Source organism: Taurulus bubalis (assembly GCF_910589615.1).
Source record: "Taurulus bubalis genome assembly, chromosome: 21".
In the NCBI taxonomy this organism is placed as follows: Eukaryota; Metazoa; Chordata; class Actinopteri; order Perciformes; family Cottidae; genus Taurulus; species Taurulus bubalis.
Window position 1 is genome coordinate 11,345,777 of NC_136609.1, and position 17,800 is coordinate 11,363,576.

The 17,800-nt window shown below is 43.1% G+C and overlaps 1 protein-coding gene across 1 annotated transcript in view; it reads left to right on the top strand.

Moving 5' to 3' along the window:
* Positions 1 to 1,710: 1,710 nt before the first annotated feature.
* Positions 1,711 to 17,800, top strand: part of fam184aa (family with sequence similarity 184 member Aa) — a gene marked incomplete at both ends in the record, with an annotated part of 31,109 nt that continues 15,019 nt past the window's right edge. The window contains 10 exons of the mRNA XM_079236492.1: positions 1,711 to 1,881; positions 8,595 to 8,672; positions 10,594 to 10,728; positions 10,985 to 11,083; positions 12,229 to 12,435; positions 12,831 to 13,004; positions 13,102 to 13,263; positions 13,677 to 13,812; positions 14,295 to 14,476; positions 14,570 to 14,755. Coding sequence (XP_079092618.1) covers positions 1,711 to 1,881; positions 8,595 to 8,672; positions 10,594 to 10,728; positions 10,985 to 11,083; positions 12,229 to 12,435; positions 12,831 to 13,004; positions 13,102 to 13,263; positions 13,677 to 13,812; positions 14,295 to 14,476; positions 14,570 to 14,755 — 1,530 coding nt within the window. The remainder of the gene's footprint in view (positions 1,882 to 8,594; positions 8,673 to 10,593; positions 10,729 to 10,984; positions 11,084 to 12,228; positions 12,436 to 12,830; positions 13,005 to 13,101; positions 13,264 to 13,676; positions 13,813 to 14,294; positions 14,477 to 14,569; positions 14,756 to 17,800) is intronic.

Here is a 17,800-nt window from a genome sequence, read left to right on the forward strand (position 1 = left end):
GCTCTTCACGAAACCATTGCAGCAGAACGCCGTCGATCAAATCGGGGCCGTACTAAAAATGTATTATTGCACGTTGGTGATGATGCTAAACCTTTTGAAACCCACCTATGTTTAGGCCTCTGTTCGAAAATGTCATACCCAAACTAAAACAGGTGTATCTCTGCAACCACTATGGCTATTTGAATACTTTTGGTGTTATAATAAAAGAGTATAATGTGAGTTGTGTGTTCAGATGTGTAAATATCAGTCTATATGTTACTGGTTATGATTAAATGAAGATGACACAACAGTTTTTATAGCAATAGCTGCCATAGACCCCATATGAGCTCCACAGTTTTCAACAGATAAATGATGAGCACAATGCGATGTTAAGTTGGTCTTGATCACTGAGAAATGGAATAGAAACATGTGAAGTATTAGTAAGGGGATAGTGCCACCTACAGGACATGAAGCTCAAGTGAAGAGACGTTTAAAGTAATTGAAAGGGAAATCATCTAAAATGTTACTTATTATAATCCTTTGACTGACTCTGACTGGCTGGATTGACTCATCAAGATGAGTTGATAGATGAGCTTCATGTTGAATAGGTCTGGTTTGTGTGAAATGTTTTCTCTCCTGCAAAGAGAGCAAAACAAATTACAAAACAAAACTCCTCCAAAACAAACCTTCAAGCGTAGAATTGAGATCTGCAAATGCCTTTTCGATTCACACATTTAAAACAAATTTCACAAATACCTGCTCAAAATGCTTTTAATTTATTTGTGAATTAATGTAATGTATGTATGTTGTTTTTATTTGTTTTAAAGCTTGTTCCTGTATTTGCAAATAGTGTCTGGAAAATGTATTTGAAAATGTATGTAGTTTTATTTGTGGGAGATGTTTAGTTTACTATTACAGATGAACACATGCGCAGTCGATCGTTCACACAAATAGTATTGATAAAACATATTTTGCAGTCCATGCATAACGCCAGCAGATGTCAGTGCAGGATTAGTGGCAGCTTCAGCATCTCTAGAGTGATGCAATGCAATGCAGTCTACATGGAGAGCAAAGTGTTGTGAATTGTTTAATGACGAGTCTCTAGTCTTTTTTTTGCATATTGTCTTTTGAAGTTATGTATACTTTCACCAAATATTTCAACTTTTTTCCCGGTTCAAACTTTATCTTCTTCCTTTTAATAAAGAGAATAAGAATAATAATCGTATTCGCTGAATTCAAACATTTCCGGACTATTAAAGATTTTAAAAAATTACAAATAAAATGGAATAAGTATTCAATCAATAATAACAAAAAATATAGAACATTCTGGAATAAGAAAAGGTCATTTTTTTTATCAACATATACAACAGCCAAAAATGCTATTTAATTAAACGACCATATTTTACAGTATTATGTGTTCTTTATTGAAAAATATCCCCACAGAAGAAGAAGCCACAGAAAGCTGCATTACAGTCCATTGGCTGAACATCTGGCGCGCGTCCCCGCCTCTCTCATCATCCCGATCGCTCGCTCCCGCGGCGGATGCGTGCGACGGGACGGTCTCGCGCCCCGCATGTCCCCCCTGCTCTCCATCCTTCTCCGTCGCGGAAACAGGGGAGATTAAACCACAACAGCCCGACAATGGGAGGATCTACCGCGTATAGCTGCTCCGTTTCATTTTAAAAACTCAAAAGCATCGCGTTTGGCGTTTTATTGCCCCCACCGTGAAAAATGGCGACCGGGGCAGGCTGGCAGCCTCCGTACAACACCGCGAGCAGCACCACCAAATACAACATCTCCCCCTCGCCAGCGTCTAGCATGTTTTACGACGGGAGCTTGACGCTGGATTACAGCCAAGACCTGCATCTGAAGATGAGCAAGAAGATAGCGCAGCTGACCAAGGTCCGTGAGGGTGCATGCGCGCTGCGGGCTTGCGTCCTGCAGCTTGGGATGCAGATGGAGTAGTACTGTGTGTGGAGGCTCGTGCTGGGATGGCAATTGTAAACATGCTGATGAGGAGGAATGTGGTGGTGATTCATGCTTTTTAATGTTGTATTATTTAGATATGTTTGGTGCAGGTCAGGAGGTGTGACGCTTATGTGTTTTTTTGTATTTTGGAGCAGGTTTAAGGATGTTTCACTGATCTGCACCCTGCAGGGTTCATAGGTCACTAAATACTCATGCAAGGTTTTGCTTTTGATGTTTCTAGGCATTGTTTTGATGCATAGTGTTGAAGTGAATTCGATGCACACACAGAGAGAGTTTTCCTGTGATTACTTACTACGGCGTGCAGGCTGGTAGTATTCTGTACTCTGCTTTTACTCTGCCTGCAAAAAAAACAAAAACTGACCAGACTGTATTTCATGAGGGTTATTACAGTGATGCAGCTGAGAGTTTACCCTGATTTTACCCTTCACCTCGCCGCTGTTTCACCTATGCACGCTCTCCATCGCTGCTCAAGGGGCCGGGGAAGTTATGTAATCTTGGAGGGACGCAGAGGTTTGGCAGAGCTGCTTCTTTGTACTCCACCTGAAACCAGTGGAGGAAACGCGGGGCGCTGCGTGTGTCGCTCTGTGGGAGAAAGACACAGCTCGCAGCATGGACAGGCTCTTATTGGTGGATAAAATCTCAATAAAAACAGATTCTGTGGTCGTGCTGTGTAGGGGGAGACAAAGGCAGAGAGTAGAGGACAGAAAGATTTTACATAACAGGGACGGTGATCCCATCACAGCACAGAATTAGGCACTGTGTACAGCAGGATGAGCTGTGAATGCACACAGCAATACAAATAGATTAAAATTGTAGCTATCAAGGAGGATTATGAGGCTGCAGTTGATTAAAATTGTTTGTGGTGGTGGAGAGATTGGCCACAAACAGCAGATTTAACAGTCAGAGAATGTGTTTGGACACGCTGGGCTCACTGGGACTCCTCTGCGTTTAGATGCCGTGTTCCCTCTTGTGTTTACATTGATTTCCTGCTCCTCAAACCAAAGAGATGCAGCTTGTGAACTCCAAGATGACAGAGAGAGACCTGACAACCTGTCCAGGGCATGTGGGGCCTGCTATCAACCAACCTTTCACTACACGGGATAACTAGTCAAACTCATGATCACACGTTTGTTTTTGTTGTCGAAAAGTAACCGACTGGGAATCTACTCTAGCTGTCTGTCTCCTGCATGCAGCTCAGTTCATTGAGGTAATTCAATGAAAACATGGCGCCGAACTCAGAGACAGAGCAGCTATTTTCCTGCTAAAGTTTCTGCATTAATATTGCATTATATTGCTACGTAATACGATTAGAATAAGTGGTGTTGTCATAATAATGTTGTGATACAATCAATAAATGGGTTTTCTTTGGTACAAGCTTCCCTAATGTGAGCCGCTTCTCTGTTACTTAGTTGCAAACTGGATACTTTACTGTCTAAATAATTGCAGATCAATCGATAAGGCGAATAATCATTTGTATGATCGGCTGCAGCCGCTGAAGAAGTCCAAGAAATCCCTGGTCGAGAGAATGTTTCAAAATAACGAGCACTTCTCCGTGCGGTGTTTCCAGATGTGTGTTTGCTTTTTAGAAAATTGAAGGTGTGATGGCAGGTGTGTGTGTGTGTGTGTGTGTGTGTGTGTGTGTGTGTGTGTGTGTGTGTGTGTGTGTCTGCAGGCTCACTGGTCCTCTGATGTCTCTGCATTGCTGCTCATGTGTTTCATGTGTTGTTCTACTTAGTGCCTGGTAATTCGTGCATAAACTGCATCCTTGATCTCTTCCCTCTCAGTGTTGCTGATGGCTTTAACTATATGTTAAAGTGTGTGTGACTGCAGGCGCTGAGTTGTTTCCTCCCATCATGCAGCAGTGCTTTGAGCTACTGCAGGTAGAGAAAGTAGGACATAGTTGTAGAACCCATGAGCATCTATCTCCCTTGTGTTTGACTTTTTTAAAGGAAGCAGCCCACCTCACCTTGTGATGGAGATGAATTAAACTCAAGGCCTATTTCCGATAAGGAGAACACAGAATCAGACCGTTATCGTCACAGTTCTGACTGAGACTTTGATTGCATGCTGCAAAGATTTCAACAACACATCCGGGATTTTGTCTTTCATACCGTTACATCATGTTGAAGAGTTGGCACGGAGCCACATCAATGCTTAAAAGTAATATCAAAACTCCTGGTGTCAGAGCCCCCAATCGACGTCTTGAATAGCTTTAACTAACTTTGCAGGAAGTGCTGAACTCCAAAGTCATCCAACGTGTTCCAGGTCACTTTGATTGGCAGCTAATAACAAGTTGTGCGTCTGCAAGCTCTAACTGCATGCTGGGAGGTCGCAGCGGTCCCTCGAGGGTTCCCCAAGTTCACACGTGAACCCAGATGACTGTTAAGCCATCAAAGCATTCGTCTCGTTTCATAGATGCTCTTATCGTTTGGCTTCATCGTTGATGATAAAGAGCAGGAAGATGATTTAATCAAAAGCAGTCGATAGGGAGAAGGTTTTTGAGAATCTCAGTTGTCGTATCCTGTTTCTACAGAGCTTATTGGATCAGAAGATGTTTACTTCCCCGTGTCTGAGTCATGCATATCACAGAAAACTCTCTCGTCTATCAGAGAGACTCAGCGTGCCCTTGTTTTCTCGCCTGCTGTGTTTGCGAATGAGGTTGTGATGTGGTGATGCTCTGGGGGAGGAGGAGGAGGAGGAGGAAGAGGAGGAGGAGGAGGAGGGTAAGTCAGGGCTGAGGGTCCTTGGAGCATCGGAGCAGCACGACAGCGAAAGAAGGAAACAGATGCGAAGTGCCTTCACGCCACGAGCGGGTGGACAAAGTAAATGCGCCGAGCGCTTCAGCTAATTGGTAACAGAGACCGCGTTGCCACTTCATGGAGTGTCTGATGAAGGGAGACAGTGGACTAAAAGCTCAAACGCCTGGGGATCCCGTTAAGACTACAGCACCTCTGAGATCAAGACTTCCATTAATCCTTTAATTACCGAATATGACGGTAATCCTCCGGAAACGAGGAGAGCGGAGCAACAGGGTTTGGTCGGAGCCGAATGCTGCAGTTGTTCTCCTGCAGACGTCAATGATCTTTATTCTGAAGTTCAATAAACAGTGAAAACCTCCGTTGTCTTCATCACTCCTCACTCACTCTGCTGTCTTGATGAAACCCGGCTGCTGGCCGGTCATCTGTCAGACACAGTGCAGTTTGATTGATCACACCTGTTGATCAATGCTGCATCGACTCTAATGACACATTAGAATGAGATTATAGTGCGCTGTAATGGTTTACATCTCCTTTATTCTGACAGGAAGAAAGTCAATACATGTTATCTTTTTTTTAAATTTTATACTCTAGGTAAAAGAACAATTATTTTAAAGACTTTGACGCATGACTATCCAATAGGAGCATATTTTAAAAGGAAAGCGCATTGGTCGTATAGCTGCATGAAAGCTCTGCATGTGTTCTGCTCCCGGTGAAGCTCCTTCAGGAGAAGAAGCAGCTCGGGGGAAATCAAACGATTCGGAGGAAGCTCCCACTGTATTCCTCAAGCCGAGAGAGAGGTCAGCACTGTGGCGCACAAAGGGGATTCACAATACACGTCTTGAATCACTGGCTGTAAGTGCAGCTGCTTTGATTGGAGCCTCGGTTACAGAGAGAAGCTGCTTGCTGTCGCTCTCTTCATCTTCCTTTATTGTCAGAGTTGTGATATCCAGGATGGACGTGTGCGTGCTCTGCTTCTCTCGCGTGCTCGCTTACATGATTGATAGAAATCTTCCATTGATGTGGGCGAGTACTGCATGAGAACTGCCACATTAATGATGGCTGCTGCCTCTCCGCTGTATGGATGTTGCTCAGCTTGTTACAGCTTGTCAGGTCTCACCAGTCTGGCCGACAGATTTCAATTACATCAGTTAAAACCCATCCAGTCCGGCGCAGTGGAAGAAACACATTTGCAGTTTGTGCACATTGGAATCAGGTGCTCCATCTTTTGCTGGAAACTTTTTGCAATGTAACAACAATGTGCATGAAGTTACATATTTGAGTTTCAATGTCAAGAGAAATCCACAGAATTGCACGTGTTGGAATGTTGGAGTGGAGAAGCTTCTGAAAAACCACAGGACATTAAAACTCCCCATTAAAATCAGACTCAGCTGAGCTGGAGGGCTTTCTAGTTCATCGATTGCATAATAAATATGCAATATAATCAATCAGTTAGCAGTCTTATTCTGTGTTTACCAAATTTCATGCAAGAAAGTTTTTCACTCAGTTGTTGAAACTAAGAAGTTGTATTGAAACATGCTCCATCTATACTGTATGTTTGGAACTGACGGCTTTAATGGACTTTAATGCTTCAGTATGAAGAAATGTAGAGATGCACCAACAAGCATGAGCTACTAAACCTTAACCATAACATCATTTCCATGCACATGCCTTGATATTCCCACAAAGAGAGATTTTTACTCAGAGAAAAATAGATTCTCTGTCTTCTTTCTGGCTCCTTTCCACCACAGTCTCCAGCTGAGATATGGCACACCAGCATTGGCTAAAGGCACCGCAGCTTGGACTGCAACCAAGGATTATGTTCATATTGATTCTTCTATAAAATCATGTGTATGTAATGTATCTGTTCAAGGATACATTTTTCAATCACCACATTTATGTTCCATCCCTGGTAATTTGCTGAATTTCTTTTGCAACAGAATCACTTAAAGACACTGAGAACAAAAATAATTGGCATTTATTTATGGAAGCACTCTGTAGTATTTGACTGCAGACACAGATAGTAATGTGAAGTATCCTTATTCCTGGGAGAGAGAGAGGGAGGAAGATACAGAACAAAAAGGAGGAGAGATGAAAGCAACGGGGAGATGAAAGCAGCAGGCACAGCAGCGTCATTAAAATAATCATGTATAATTGAGGGAACGTTTCCGCGGCTGACTTACTGCTGGGAATCAGAAGGCTCACGCTGGAGAACAAGGAGGCCAACATCTACTTTCTCTGAATTCTTCACGGCGTGGAGGTAAATACAAACATCCCGAGAGACCGTCAGGAGGCAAATAACATCAACATGAGGCGAAATCAATTATGTGGACGCTCTTTCCTGACCGTGTCTTGAAATGACAGGCTGCAGGCGTTTGATTCCATGATAATAACAATCATAATACATGTTATTTATAGAGCACTTTGAATGGAATCAGAGACACTTTGCATCGTAAAAAATTATCATAACAATTGTATAAAACATTTGTTGTGGGATTTGAATGTGGTGCAGGCTTGGATTTGTGTTTGGGGAGCAGGTTGTAGACGGAGGGGGGAAGAGGAGGAGGATGAGGATGAGGAGGAGGAGAAGGAGGAGGAGGAGGAGGAGGAGGAGGAGCAGGGTCCTGGTTATGGAGGGCTGGCGGGGAATTCCCCTCCCACTTGGCCAGGTGTGTCGAGGCAGAGTTTAATCTTCTCATTCTGTCTCGACCGAGTGAGGAGACACGCCTGAACACTTGAGACAAACCTGCATGTTTGAAGCACACTGGGACCTTTTAGTTTGCTTTAGTTTTGTGAGATTGCCCTCCCATAATGCACTGCACCTCAGGCCTGTCACTTCAGGTTTTCCCCCAATATGGATAAAGATATTTTCCAGTATTTATAAAGCACTTCACAATGTGGTAACACATATAAAACTCCCTGAAGGAAGTTCACCATGGTGTAGGGTGTCACATGAAGCCATGTCACCTGAAACATTGTCACTATTAATAAGTGTAATTTGCTACATAATTGATATCAGGGGTTGAGGTGCAGATGGTTTTCCTGGAGCTTTCAATAAAATAGAAAGAATACCCAGCTGGTATTATTAAGTGTTTTTTAAACATAAGAAAGTACTACTTACATGCAGTGTCATGATACCTTATGGAGGATAATGACCATGTATGTGTCCATTACACACGCGTGTAGCTTCTCACCTCATTCTTTAAGTGGAACAAAATGTGGAGCTTCTAGTTCTGCAGGGCTGTAATTCCGCTGACCATGACTGAATATTCGCTGCTCACAGGGGGCTTCAATTTGCTGAAGCTTAAGCTTTTTTTTTTTTTAAAGCTCCTGCATATAATTTACCTGCAGCACACATTACCTACTTATCTATCGGTGGGGAGGGAGATTGAGCGTGACTGACAAGATGTTATTCACTTAGGCGTGTTTGAGCGCAGCAGCTAGCAGACGTTCTGGTGACCGTATCCCAGAGCCACATGAGGCTCTGGTTCATCTTGAAGATGGAAAGATCTGCACGCTTATCTCCTCTGCACCAACTTTGTTATCGGAGCTCCATCCTCTTTGTTCTGGCTTGTTTTGTGTGGGAAAACAAACAAAAAGCACCTAGCTTTTCTTGGCTTTCTATAGGAACGTTGAGACACAAAACACTTTGCGTGTATTTTACAGCAACTGCTGTGGAAAACACAATTTAATCAGTGTGCAAAACCTATTTCTCTCCCTTCCTGATGGCATTGGTATAGATCTTGTTGCACTCTGAATGCCAAGCTGAGCTTTTTCTCTTGGCTGTGACTATTGATCTGATATTAAACGGTTAACAAAAGCTTTATATCACGGCCTCATTCTGACGTCTAATTCCCTTTCTGTCTCCAGGTAATTTATGCTCTCAACACCAAGAACGACGAACACGAGGAAGAAATTGAGTCTCTGAAAGAAGCCCACGAGGACGAGGTATGAAAAACACCTTTCATTACATACACACTCGCACCACTCCAGCAAATAAGAGACATAGAGTATAAATATGTGTTTAAATGGCGTTCGTTTCATTGGAAGAATTTAGGTGAAGAGACATGCTCTGTGTTTTGGTGATGCTGCAGTGGGAGGAGAGGAGCAGGAGGCATCCTGTCACACTGCAATGTTGGAGTCAACACTGACCATATTTAATCTGTCTGCAGGGAGCGGATCAATGCTGCACTGCACGGCGCCCTCGCGTCATATTTTGAGGGAAGATAATCCCACATAGACTCCTCCAAAGTCGCACAAAAACATTATTTATTCAGGCGTTTCTGTGTCACCTTCATTTTACGACTGTGTGCATCTTAATTGCGCGGAGAGAATATAGTGTCTTTTTTAATTAAGATAGAGTAAAGATTGATTCATGTCCTTCCAGCATCTGTTATCTTCAACAGTTTACAGGTTTGAAGCCCGGCGCTTTCGGCTGATTAACTCACTTTGATGCTGCGTGTGCAGATGGCTGCCAAATGAAAGGAAAAAACAACACAGTGTGTGAGGGCTGCACGAAATGTTCTTTTTCCTGCTGTATATATTGCGATTTGAATAAAAAATGTCACAGAATGATGACTCAGTACCTGTTTCTGGTCGAGATCATTCTATCCGGAGCCAAACATATTTAATTTAATCAGACTTCATTTCCTTTTTGCAACCAAATCTTCCGTTTTTCTCCTTTTCTTTGCTCATTTTCAGCTCTAGGTCATCGACTAGCGGGGTTGGTGTTTTACACGTTGCTCCAAAATCTCCCTTATGTGTTCAGATTGGTTGAATGACTGGAAACGTGATATGATTCATATCATTTTGATGCTCTCTTCAGAGGCATCTGTATTCATCATCTTTCGCTCCGATCATTCATTCAGCTTTAATTTGATGTATCTGCTCCATCTGCAGTCTATAATTTGAGTGATGCACATAACCAAAGATTGATTATTATGTCACATTGCTGCTTTTTACCTTGAATATAATCTTATTTAACTACCTCCAGCTGCAAAAAACAACAACAGTTGTGCTCTTGATTAAATGCTCAGTTTATTTTCTGGACTGGTTTCACAGAAATAGTGGCTGGAGATCAAAAACCCTGATCTCCAGAAAAAGACAATATGAAAGTGTTTTAAATGTGTGTTTCATTCGTTTTGCTTTGGAGCCCCATGGTCTTTAATTTGTGTTGCTTTCAAGTGTTACATTTTCAAAGTGGGTCTTTTCTCCCCTGCCAAGAAAACATTTGGAGACAGCAGTTGTTGTGCTGCCTCTTAGTTTTATTTATTTCTACTTCTGTTTTCCACCCACTTCACTTCGTATGTGGGATTTTAAACTCCTCCGCACGGTGCAATGGAACGAGACATTTCAATGTTTGTGAATTCTTCTATTTAACTTATTTCTGCAGCTTTCAAGATAAGCCTTTTTAATATGTATATATATAGTATATATATCATGAATATTTTCAGTCTCAAAATGGAAAAACGCCGAGACATTTCATTCAAAAAACATGTGTAAAATATTCATTTTCTGTGATATTGTTATCTTCTTTTTACTTAGACTAGAAAAGGCTTCAGGCTATGGTCCCATTGTGTTTTCCAGCCCATAAGTCCCATTTATAGTCATCTACAGGCATCTATTTACAAAGAAATGTTCAGGCGGAAATAAAAACCTTATACTTTAGTGTGTTCAAACTCATATAACTCAGTGTCAGCAGCACTTAAAGTGATTCTGACTATTGAGGGGAAAAAGCTTCAGAGTGTTACCTTTCAAAAGAGACCAAGACCATGCATTTACTCCACATAGTTCAAGTATAGCTTGCAAATTTTACAGGAATGCTAAGAGGTTAACAGCTTTTCTTTCCTCCCCTCCTGCTGCTACTCAGGTCCAACACATTGTGATCGAAACCAGAGACAAGATCATGCAGTACAAGAGCAAGATGGTGGACGAGGTGGACCTGAGGCGGCGGCTGGCCAGTCTGGAAGAATCTGTCGAACTCCACGAACACATGAAGAGACAGGTCATTGACTGCTGCCGGGCAACACGTTCGGTTGTGTTGAGTTTGTTTCTGTTGGTCCAGCTTCACAGATGCATAAATTATAGAGACAATTTACGTCTTATGTCATTATCTTCACGTCATGGCACAGTTTAATTAAATCTGCATTAATCTTGATTGACTGCCGCGGCGGTTGCATGAAATCACAGCCGCGTGATGCATCGCAGTCGTTGTCGTTTAATGTCAAAGTAATGTAACGCAGCTGTTTTGTGACTGTCAGGCTTTAGCAGAGTTTGAGATGTACAGACAGAGAATGGAGGATTCACAGCTCTGCACTGAGGCCCAGCACACGCAGAGAGTGGTTTCTATGAGCAGAGAGGTAAGGCTTTACACACACACACACACTGTTTAGTAACAGTCATCGTGGTAAGAAGCTTTGTCTTCAATCTGCCGAGTAACTTTAAATCCACAAAAAGTCATTATTATCTTTCTAGCTGTGCTGCTAACTCCGGCCTTACCTGAGAGATCCAGTAAAATATACTTTAGGCAGCAAAAGGTTGATGGTTTCAATTGCATGCTTAGGACAACGCGAACAATCGGCTTCATTCTCTGCTCAGGACGCCATTTTCCCACAATGTCTTGGCAAACTGTTCTTTGCTGTTGTATTAATGTTCAATATCTCACATATAGCTCCTTAAAGTGAGACGAAGCACGAATGTGCAAGCATGCCACTTATTTCCATCTTCTTTATGACTAATACACACCATATCTGTGCTGTCTGCCATTATTTAACACTTTTTTTAATTTGAAAGAATCAAAAGTTTATAGATATTTTGACATAATATTAAAAAAGTTTGACCTTGTGGGCGTTGCATCTCCTCTGTTAAGCATCAGCATCTTTTGGATGTAAAATATATCCAATTAGCATTCAGCGGGAATTCTACAAAGTTACAATAAAACCATGTAGAATGTCAAAAGATGTCGGGTAAATCCATATGATTACATATCTCATGTCATGCATCGTACATCATCTACGCCTGCTCTTGTAGAGTCTGACGGCCGTGGGCATGAACTCCTGAAGTGTGCTGAGATGAGCTGGTGGCTGAATGAGCTCATCATCAGTTCATTATGTTGGGATTAGTTAACCTTCACACTTGTCCCCACTCCTCTTTACCAAACCTCTGCTGCCATCACATCACATGACATCACATCCCATGTTACATTTTTGTATATTTTTCCCACCTCATGTCCGTCAGATCTTTTCGATGCAACAGTTTCTTTGTAACCGTCGTTTCCACACGTTGGAGAAGCTGCAAGCATTTGTTTTTGGCCCCGAGGGAAATTACAAATAAGTTCACTGACAGCACAAGGTAATGGAATTAAATATTCTGCACTATTCCAATTATTACAGAGGGATTTTCAAGAGATGCTGCGAGCACTTAGCTTGGCACAGGTTGAGCCGGAGTTGGCAACAACAACACGAGCGATTCAAACGGAATAGTTTATGTTTGGTGGTTTCAATAGGTGGAGGAGATGCGTCGGGATTTTGAGGAGAAGCTGCGGGCGTTCAGCCAAACTCAGGCCCAGTTTGAGGCGGATAAACGGCGAGCGCTGGAGGAGCTGAGGTCCACCTACCGCCAGGAGGTGGAGGAGCTCCTCAACAACCAGCAGAACCAGAGCGCCACCTCCACCGAAGACCAGGAGAAACTGGCCGAGCTCCATAGACAAGAGGTGGGCTGAGAGTGAGAGAGGAAGGACGGAAGCAGGCTAGGCTCTCTTTTGTGGAGAGTTCGTACAGAAAGTTACTTGATGGAGTAATTGCTGTTTTTGAGGCTTATTAAGTGTTTTTGGCTTTAAAATAAATACAAAAAGGGTTGTTTTGTTGATAAATATAAGGTCGATGTCGCATGTCATTCCCTTGTTTTAATCCCATTTTTCCTTTCCTCTCAACTGTTAAATATCCAATATGACAGATTAAATAAATATTGATCTTTTAACAGAACAGTCATGAGGTTAAATGTTCTCAGTATCTTGTGTGGTTTCATCCCAAAGCTTCCTGAACGTACGGTGGCAGCTCTGAGTCACAACACAAAGACATGTCGTCTAATGAACCCGTCTCCGTGTAGGTGGAGGCATTGATGGAGAGGGTGGAGGAGATAACGAAGGACAAGGTCCGTCTGGTGGAGGAGTACGAGGCCAAGCTGGGCAAGGCTCAGGAGTACTACGAGAGGGAGCTGGAGGCCATGAGGAGAACCCACCAGCTCACCACGGAGAACCTGCTGGCCTGGAAGAGGACCGAGGTATTGTCTCCACCCGATGGATCCGAGTCTCATCGACAGTTAATGCCCCGCTATCGACGATTGGTGATGATGGATGTCATTCTCTGCTCATGTGAAGGTTGAGCTTCGTAAGGAGTTCCAGGCTCAGGAAGCAGCGCTGCAGCGCTCGCTGTCCAAGCTGAGGAGTGAGCTCCAGAAAGCGTACGAGGAGGCCCGAGAGAACCGAGACAAGACCAACAGGCTGCAGACGTCGCTGGCCAACGCCGAGGGAACCATCAAGGTGTGTGTGTGTTGATGCACTCACTGGATTGGCCCTTGCAAGGCGTTTGCCGCTCATTGTATTTAGAGTATTCCTAAAAAAAAAAGCACAGATAATAAAGTATTTTTTGTGTGTGGTTAAATGCGGGATGGAAAGTGGGCTAAATTGGATGAAAACAGTTGCAGGAAACAAAGACCAAAGTGAAAGCCTCTGGGCGAAGACGGTTTTCAAGAATCTCTCCGTGTGAAGTGAAATCTAATGTGGTGTGTGCTGATGGTCCTGCAGGCAAATCTGCAGAGTCTGAATAGCTGGGAAGCTTTATGTGACTCCAGGCTGCAGTGGGGGAGATAATACGAGTGGGTTTTAAACTCCTGCACGTTGCATTGCCGCGGCGCGATTGTGCGAACATCTGCGTGTTTCTGTGTGCGCTGCAGAACCTGCACAAGCAGCTGGAAGAGGCCATCCAGGACGGAGAGATCTGGGTGATGCAGCTGAAGGACACCGAGTATGAGCTGGACGGCAGCAGGGAGCGAGTTCAACAGCAGGCGACTGAAATCCTCCATAAAGGCAGTAAGAGGCTCCTCTAACTTTACCGCGCGCACAGATGCTTTACAGATACTTTAGCAGAGAAGATCCTCTTCTGACTCTCCTGCTTTGTTTATCTAAGCATGTGGTTGTCGCTCCTTTTCCATTTAGCTCTCTAGAGAAGGTGTCCAAAATTTTTTAAGTTACCGAAATGCACACAGTTTGCAGATGTCCTCCAAAGAGAAGCTCCAAGAAAGGAATAACTACCAACTTAAATTCACCACTAAATGATGAATTGCCGTAAATGATCAGATTTGGAGTCCCTTCAAAAACAACAATAAAGCTCGGGATTAAAGTTTTTATAATCCATTCAAAGAGAGACCACTGTTGTGACTACTTTCTCTTTTCGGGAACATCTGCGCTCATTTTTTTGTCAAATTGATTTCAGTCAAAAACGCACCACACCTGCCTGTGATGGAGACGGTTCTGATTGCCTCTTTGACACACTTTGATTCGACTGTTCCCAGGTCAGATCGGCTCCTTGCAGGCAACCCAGATGTCCCATGAGGCGACCATCAGGAACCTGGACCAGGAGCAGAGCCGGCTGAAGGACAAGCTCAGCCGGCTGGACGAGGAGAGGGAGGCTCTGCTCAACCAGAGCCAGGCCTCCAACGAACAGCACAAACAGCAAGTGCTGAAACTAGAACAGGTGATGTTATCTTTCCCTTAATCCCAGTCCAGTCTGGGGAGGAAATCCGGTCATTATTAACTTCAACGTGTTTCATCCGCCTTTGCTCCTCAGTCTCTGCGTGAGGAGCACCAGGGCTACGAGAAGGAGCTCTGCAGGCTGAGAGCGCACTACGAGGAGGAGATGCACCGCTTCAAGGAGGCGCAGGTCAGAGCGCTGGAGGAGCTGGAGGGGAAGCACCAGTCCATGAGGGAGGAGGCCCAGCAGGAGAAGGAGGACGAGAAGAGACTCCTCATGGCGGTTAGGAATCCCTTTTCTTTGAGCTTATGGTTCATTATTGCACCCAATAATTAGATTTCAATCACATTCATATACAGTATCTACACACTGGTACAGGGACAGTGGTGAAAGTTATTTATTCCTAAAGAATGAAATGTTTTGTCTTCGTAACCACACGGCTGATATTTACACACTGCTGTCAGAACTGCTGTCAGGTTTGACACATTTTAAGATATGTGGAAAAACAGACCAAGGAAAGGTTTCAGAGCTTGTTTGTCTTGACTATTTATAGTTTGTTTACCCTTCGTATGAAAGCAGACGTCTTGGTTAAGCTTATATATCGGAAAAACCCTGAAAAGGCCACAGTTTTTATATGAAAACAGTAATTACATCCAGCTCTTGAGCGTCGCTCTCAGAGTTTTGCATCTCTCTCGTCGGTGCAGCACCATCAGCAATTACGTTTCCTCCTCAGTGCAATTGGTCTCAGTCCATTAAGGAATATGTATCCCTGAGAAATGAGCAGCTCGCTCAACTGACTGCGCACATTTAATTAGGTTGACATTACGACTAAGACGTGAAAACAGCATCGCTCTCTCCCCGCGTGTTTCCATCCTGTCATGTCTTTTTCCCTCTGCTGTCTGCTCTCCATACAAATGACCTTCTTGCTAACAAACACAGATCAAATTACACTGTTTTAATTAATTCACCCTGATTCATTCACCGAAACCGCATTACGTTACCAGCAACATGCTTTAAGCAGGAATGTGTTTCATGTGCTGATGTGATGGAAGCCTCTGGCTCGTCCTACAATATGTCCACATCCTGTCATGTGTAATACAGAGGAGCAGAATATGCCACTGTAATGTTAATCCAGGCTGAGTGCGGCTTAATTCAATACACCGAGCTCTCTGTGAGCATTCTGGCCGTTATTGTGATCAGCTGATTGCTTCCTCAGAGGCTTTTTAACTCTGCTGTGCTGTCACTCTGGTTCGGTTGCTGCAGACTAAATCTGCAGACTGAGAGACGTGTTTGCCGGACGCGAGACCTGAAAAGATCTCTGGTGCAGCTCCTCTGTGTTGACACATCGACATGGACCAAACACAGTGATTAGCGGTGGGAAATGTGTGGTTTTACACACAGAGTTCATAATGATAATGAATAAACCCCACGTGGGTCCACGAGGTCGTCTGACGACAGATTGTGTTTCTCGTTTTCTGATTGGTCAGCAGAATTTGTAGAGGAGGGGCGCTCGTTTTTCTCCTGCTTGCAGCCCTTACAGCACATTACACCCGATGTATTCACGCTCGCATGGCTCCACCTGCATTCAGCGACCATTAAGAATCCCATTCATACTGGAGCGTGTTGACGGCCAGTGGAAGTGAATTGGCTCAGAGGCATGAAGGCATCACGATGCGGAGCATTGTGTCTCAAAAAGACTATTCCTTCAACATTACAGCTTATTTTCCGCCTCTCATATGATTACACAGTTTAAAATAATGTGTAGCTCAATGTTCTCCCCCTGTCTCTTCCTATATCGCTCCTCTTTCATAACATTTCTTTCTCTTTTTTCCTTCTTCTTGAGCTCATACGTCCAATGCTGTTTGAAGCTTACTGCTAATTGGTTGATTTTCATTGACATTAAATTCTGCCTCCAAGCCCACAAGAGTGGTGTGTGAGTGTGTGGGTTGTTATAGATTCCCTGAAATTAAGGAGCGATGGAGAGAACGGGAGGAGAGAGGGGCAATATTATGTAACTACGCCTCGTCATCTTTAGATTAATGTCTGACTGTTTTTATATAAAGAAAAATGAGGGAGGATGCAGGAAGAGGAAGAGGGAGACACTGAGATGGAAAGAGAAGACAAAGAATGTCATTTTTATAACAACGGTTTTTATCTTCATCTTTTCTTTTTTTTACTTTTATGTCTGTCAGCAGGTTTATTAACGAGTTTCCGAGCCGAGGCAATAAAATGACTAATTCTCCAAATTGCTTGTTCTGTATTAATTCATAATTCACCACAATCTACTTAAAGCAATTTGAGACGGCAGCAGAATCGAGGCTCTGCAGTCATATCTCTAATCTCCAGGCTGCTGATCGTTCTTCTGTGGACGTTAATGAATTAATTAAATCATCTGATGGAGGTAACTACGACACAGTAAACTGTTGTCTGGCCTCCGCTGGTCGTTGGGTGAGATTTTGCTTCTAGTTTCAGTTTGTAGTCCAAGTAGTATTGAGTAGAGCAAAAGAGCCGATATGTGGCTGCTATGAACAATTACTTTCATGATCGTTTAATCAGATTTTAATTGTGTCATGTATAAAACATCAGAATTCCTAGAACTGGAGGCAACGCCATCGAAGGTCTAAAACACAAATATATTCAATTTACTATAATGTGCAGAAGTAAAAGCTGGAGCCACCAAATATCTGCTCTTAAAACAATTAATCGATCATCAGAATTGCTGCTGATTAATCAACTTATTGGTGCAGCTTCAGTTAAAAAACATCAAAACAATATTCCCTCTATTTCCTCACAAGGAACATGGCGGCACTTTTTTTTTAATATCATTCAAATCCTTGTTTTAATTACAGAGCATAGTTTAACCTAGTTTCTATCTGTGTTTGTCCTGAGTATTTATTCTCCATGTTTTCATGGATGATTAAACTGCACCTTGAACCTCGTGGAGGCTGAAAGCGACTCGATACCTCCGGCTGTAATTGGGTGAGAGAAAGAGGACGTGGATCACTGGCTGGCTCCCGCGTGGATGAGATGAGCCGGACGGAGCTTTATAGTTCCTTCACATCGGAAGGGAAGGACAGTAGAGCTTGGGTCGATTCCCCACGTTACAGCGTGCATGTTTCACCCATGATTGTAATTTACACAATGCACCAATGCTTATTTAGAAGAAGCTGGCAATATTAATTAAATATATGCATTTTATATAATTTTATTTATTTTGCACAATTCAAACAATAAGAAAAAATCATAGCAGAAAATTAATATCACAGTGCAGAAAGAGACAAAAAGCCAACTGTGCTTATTTGAAGACTCCATCTATATAATATTTAA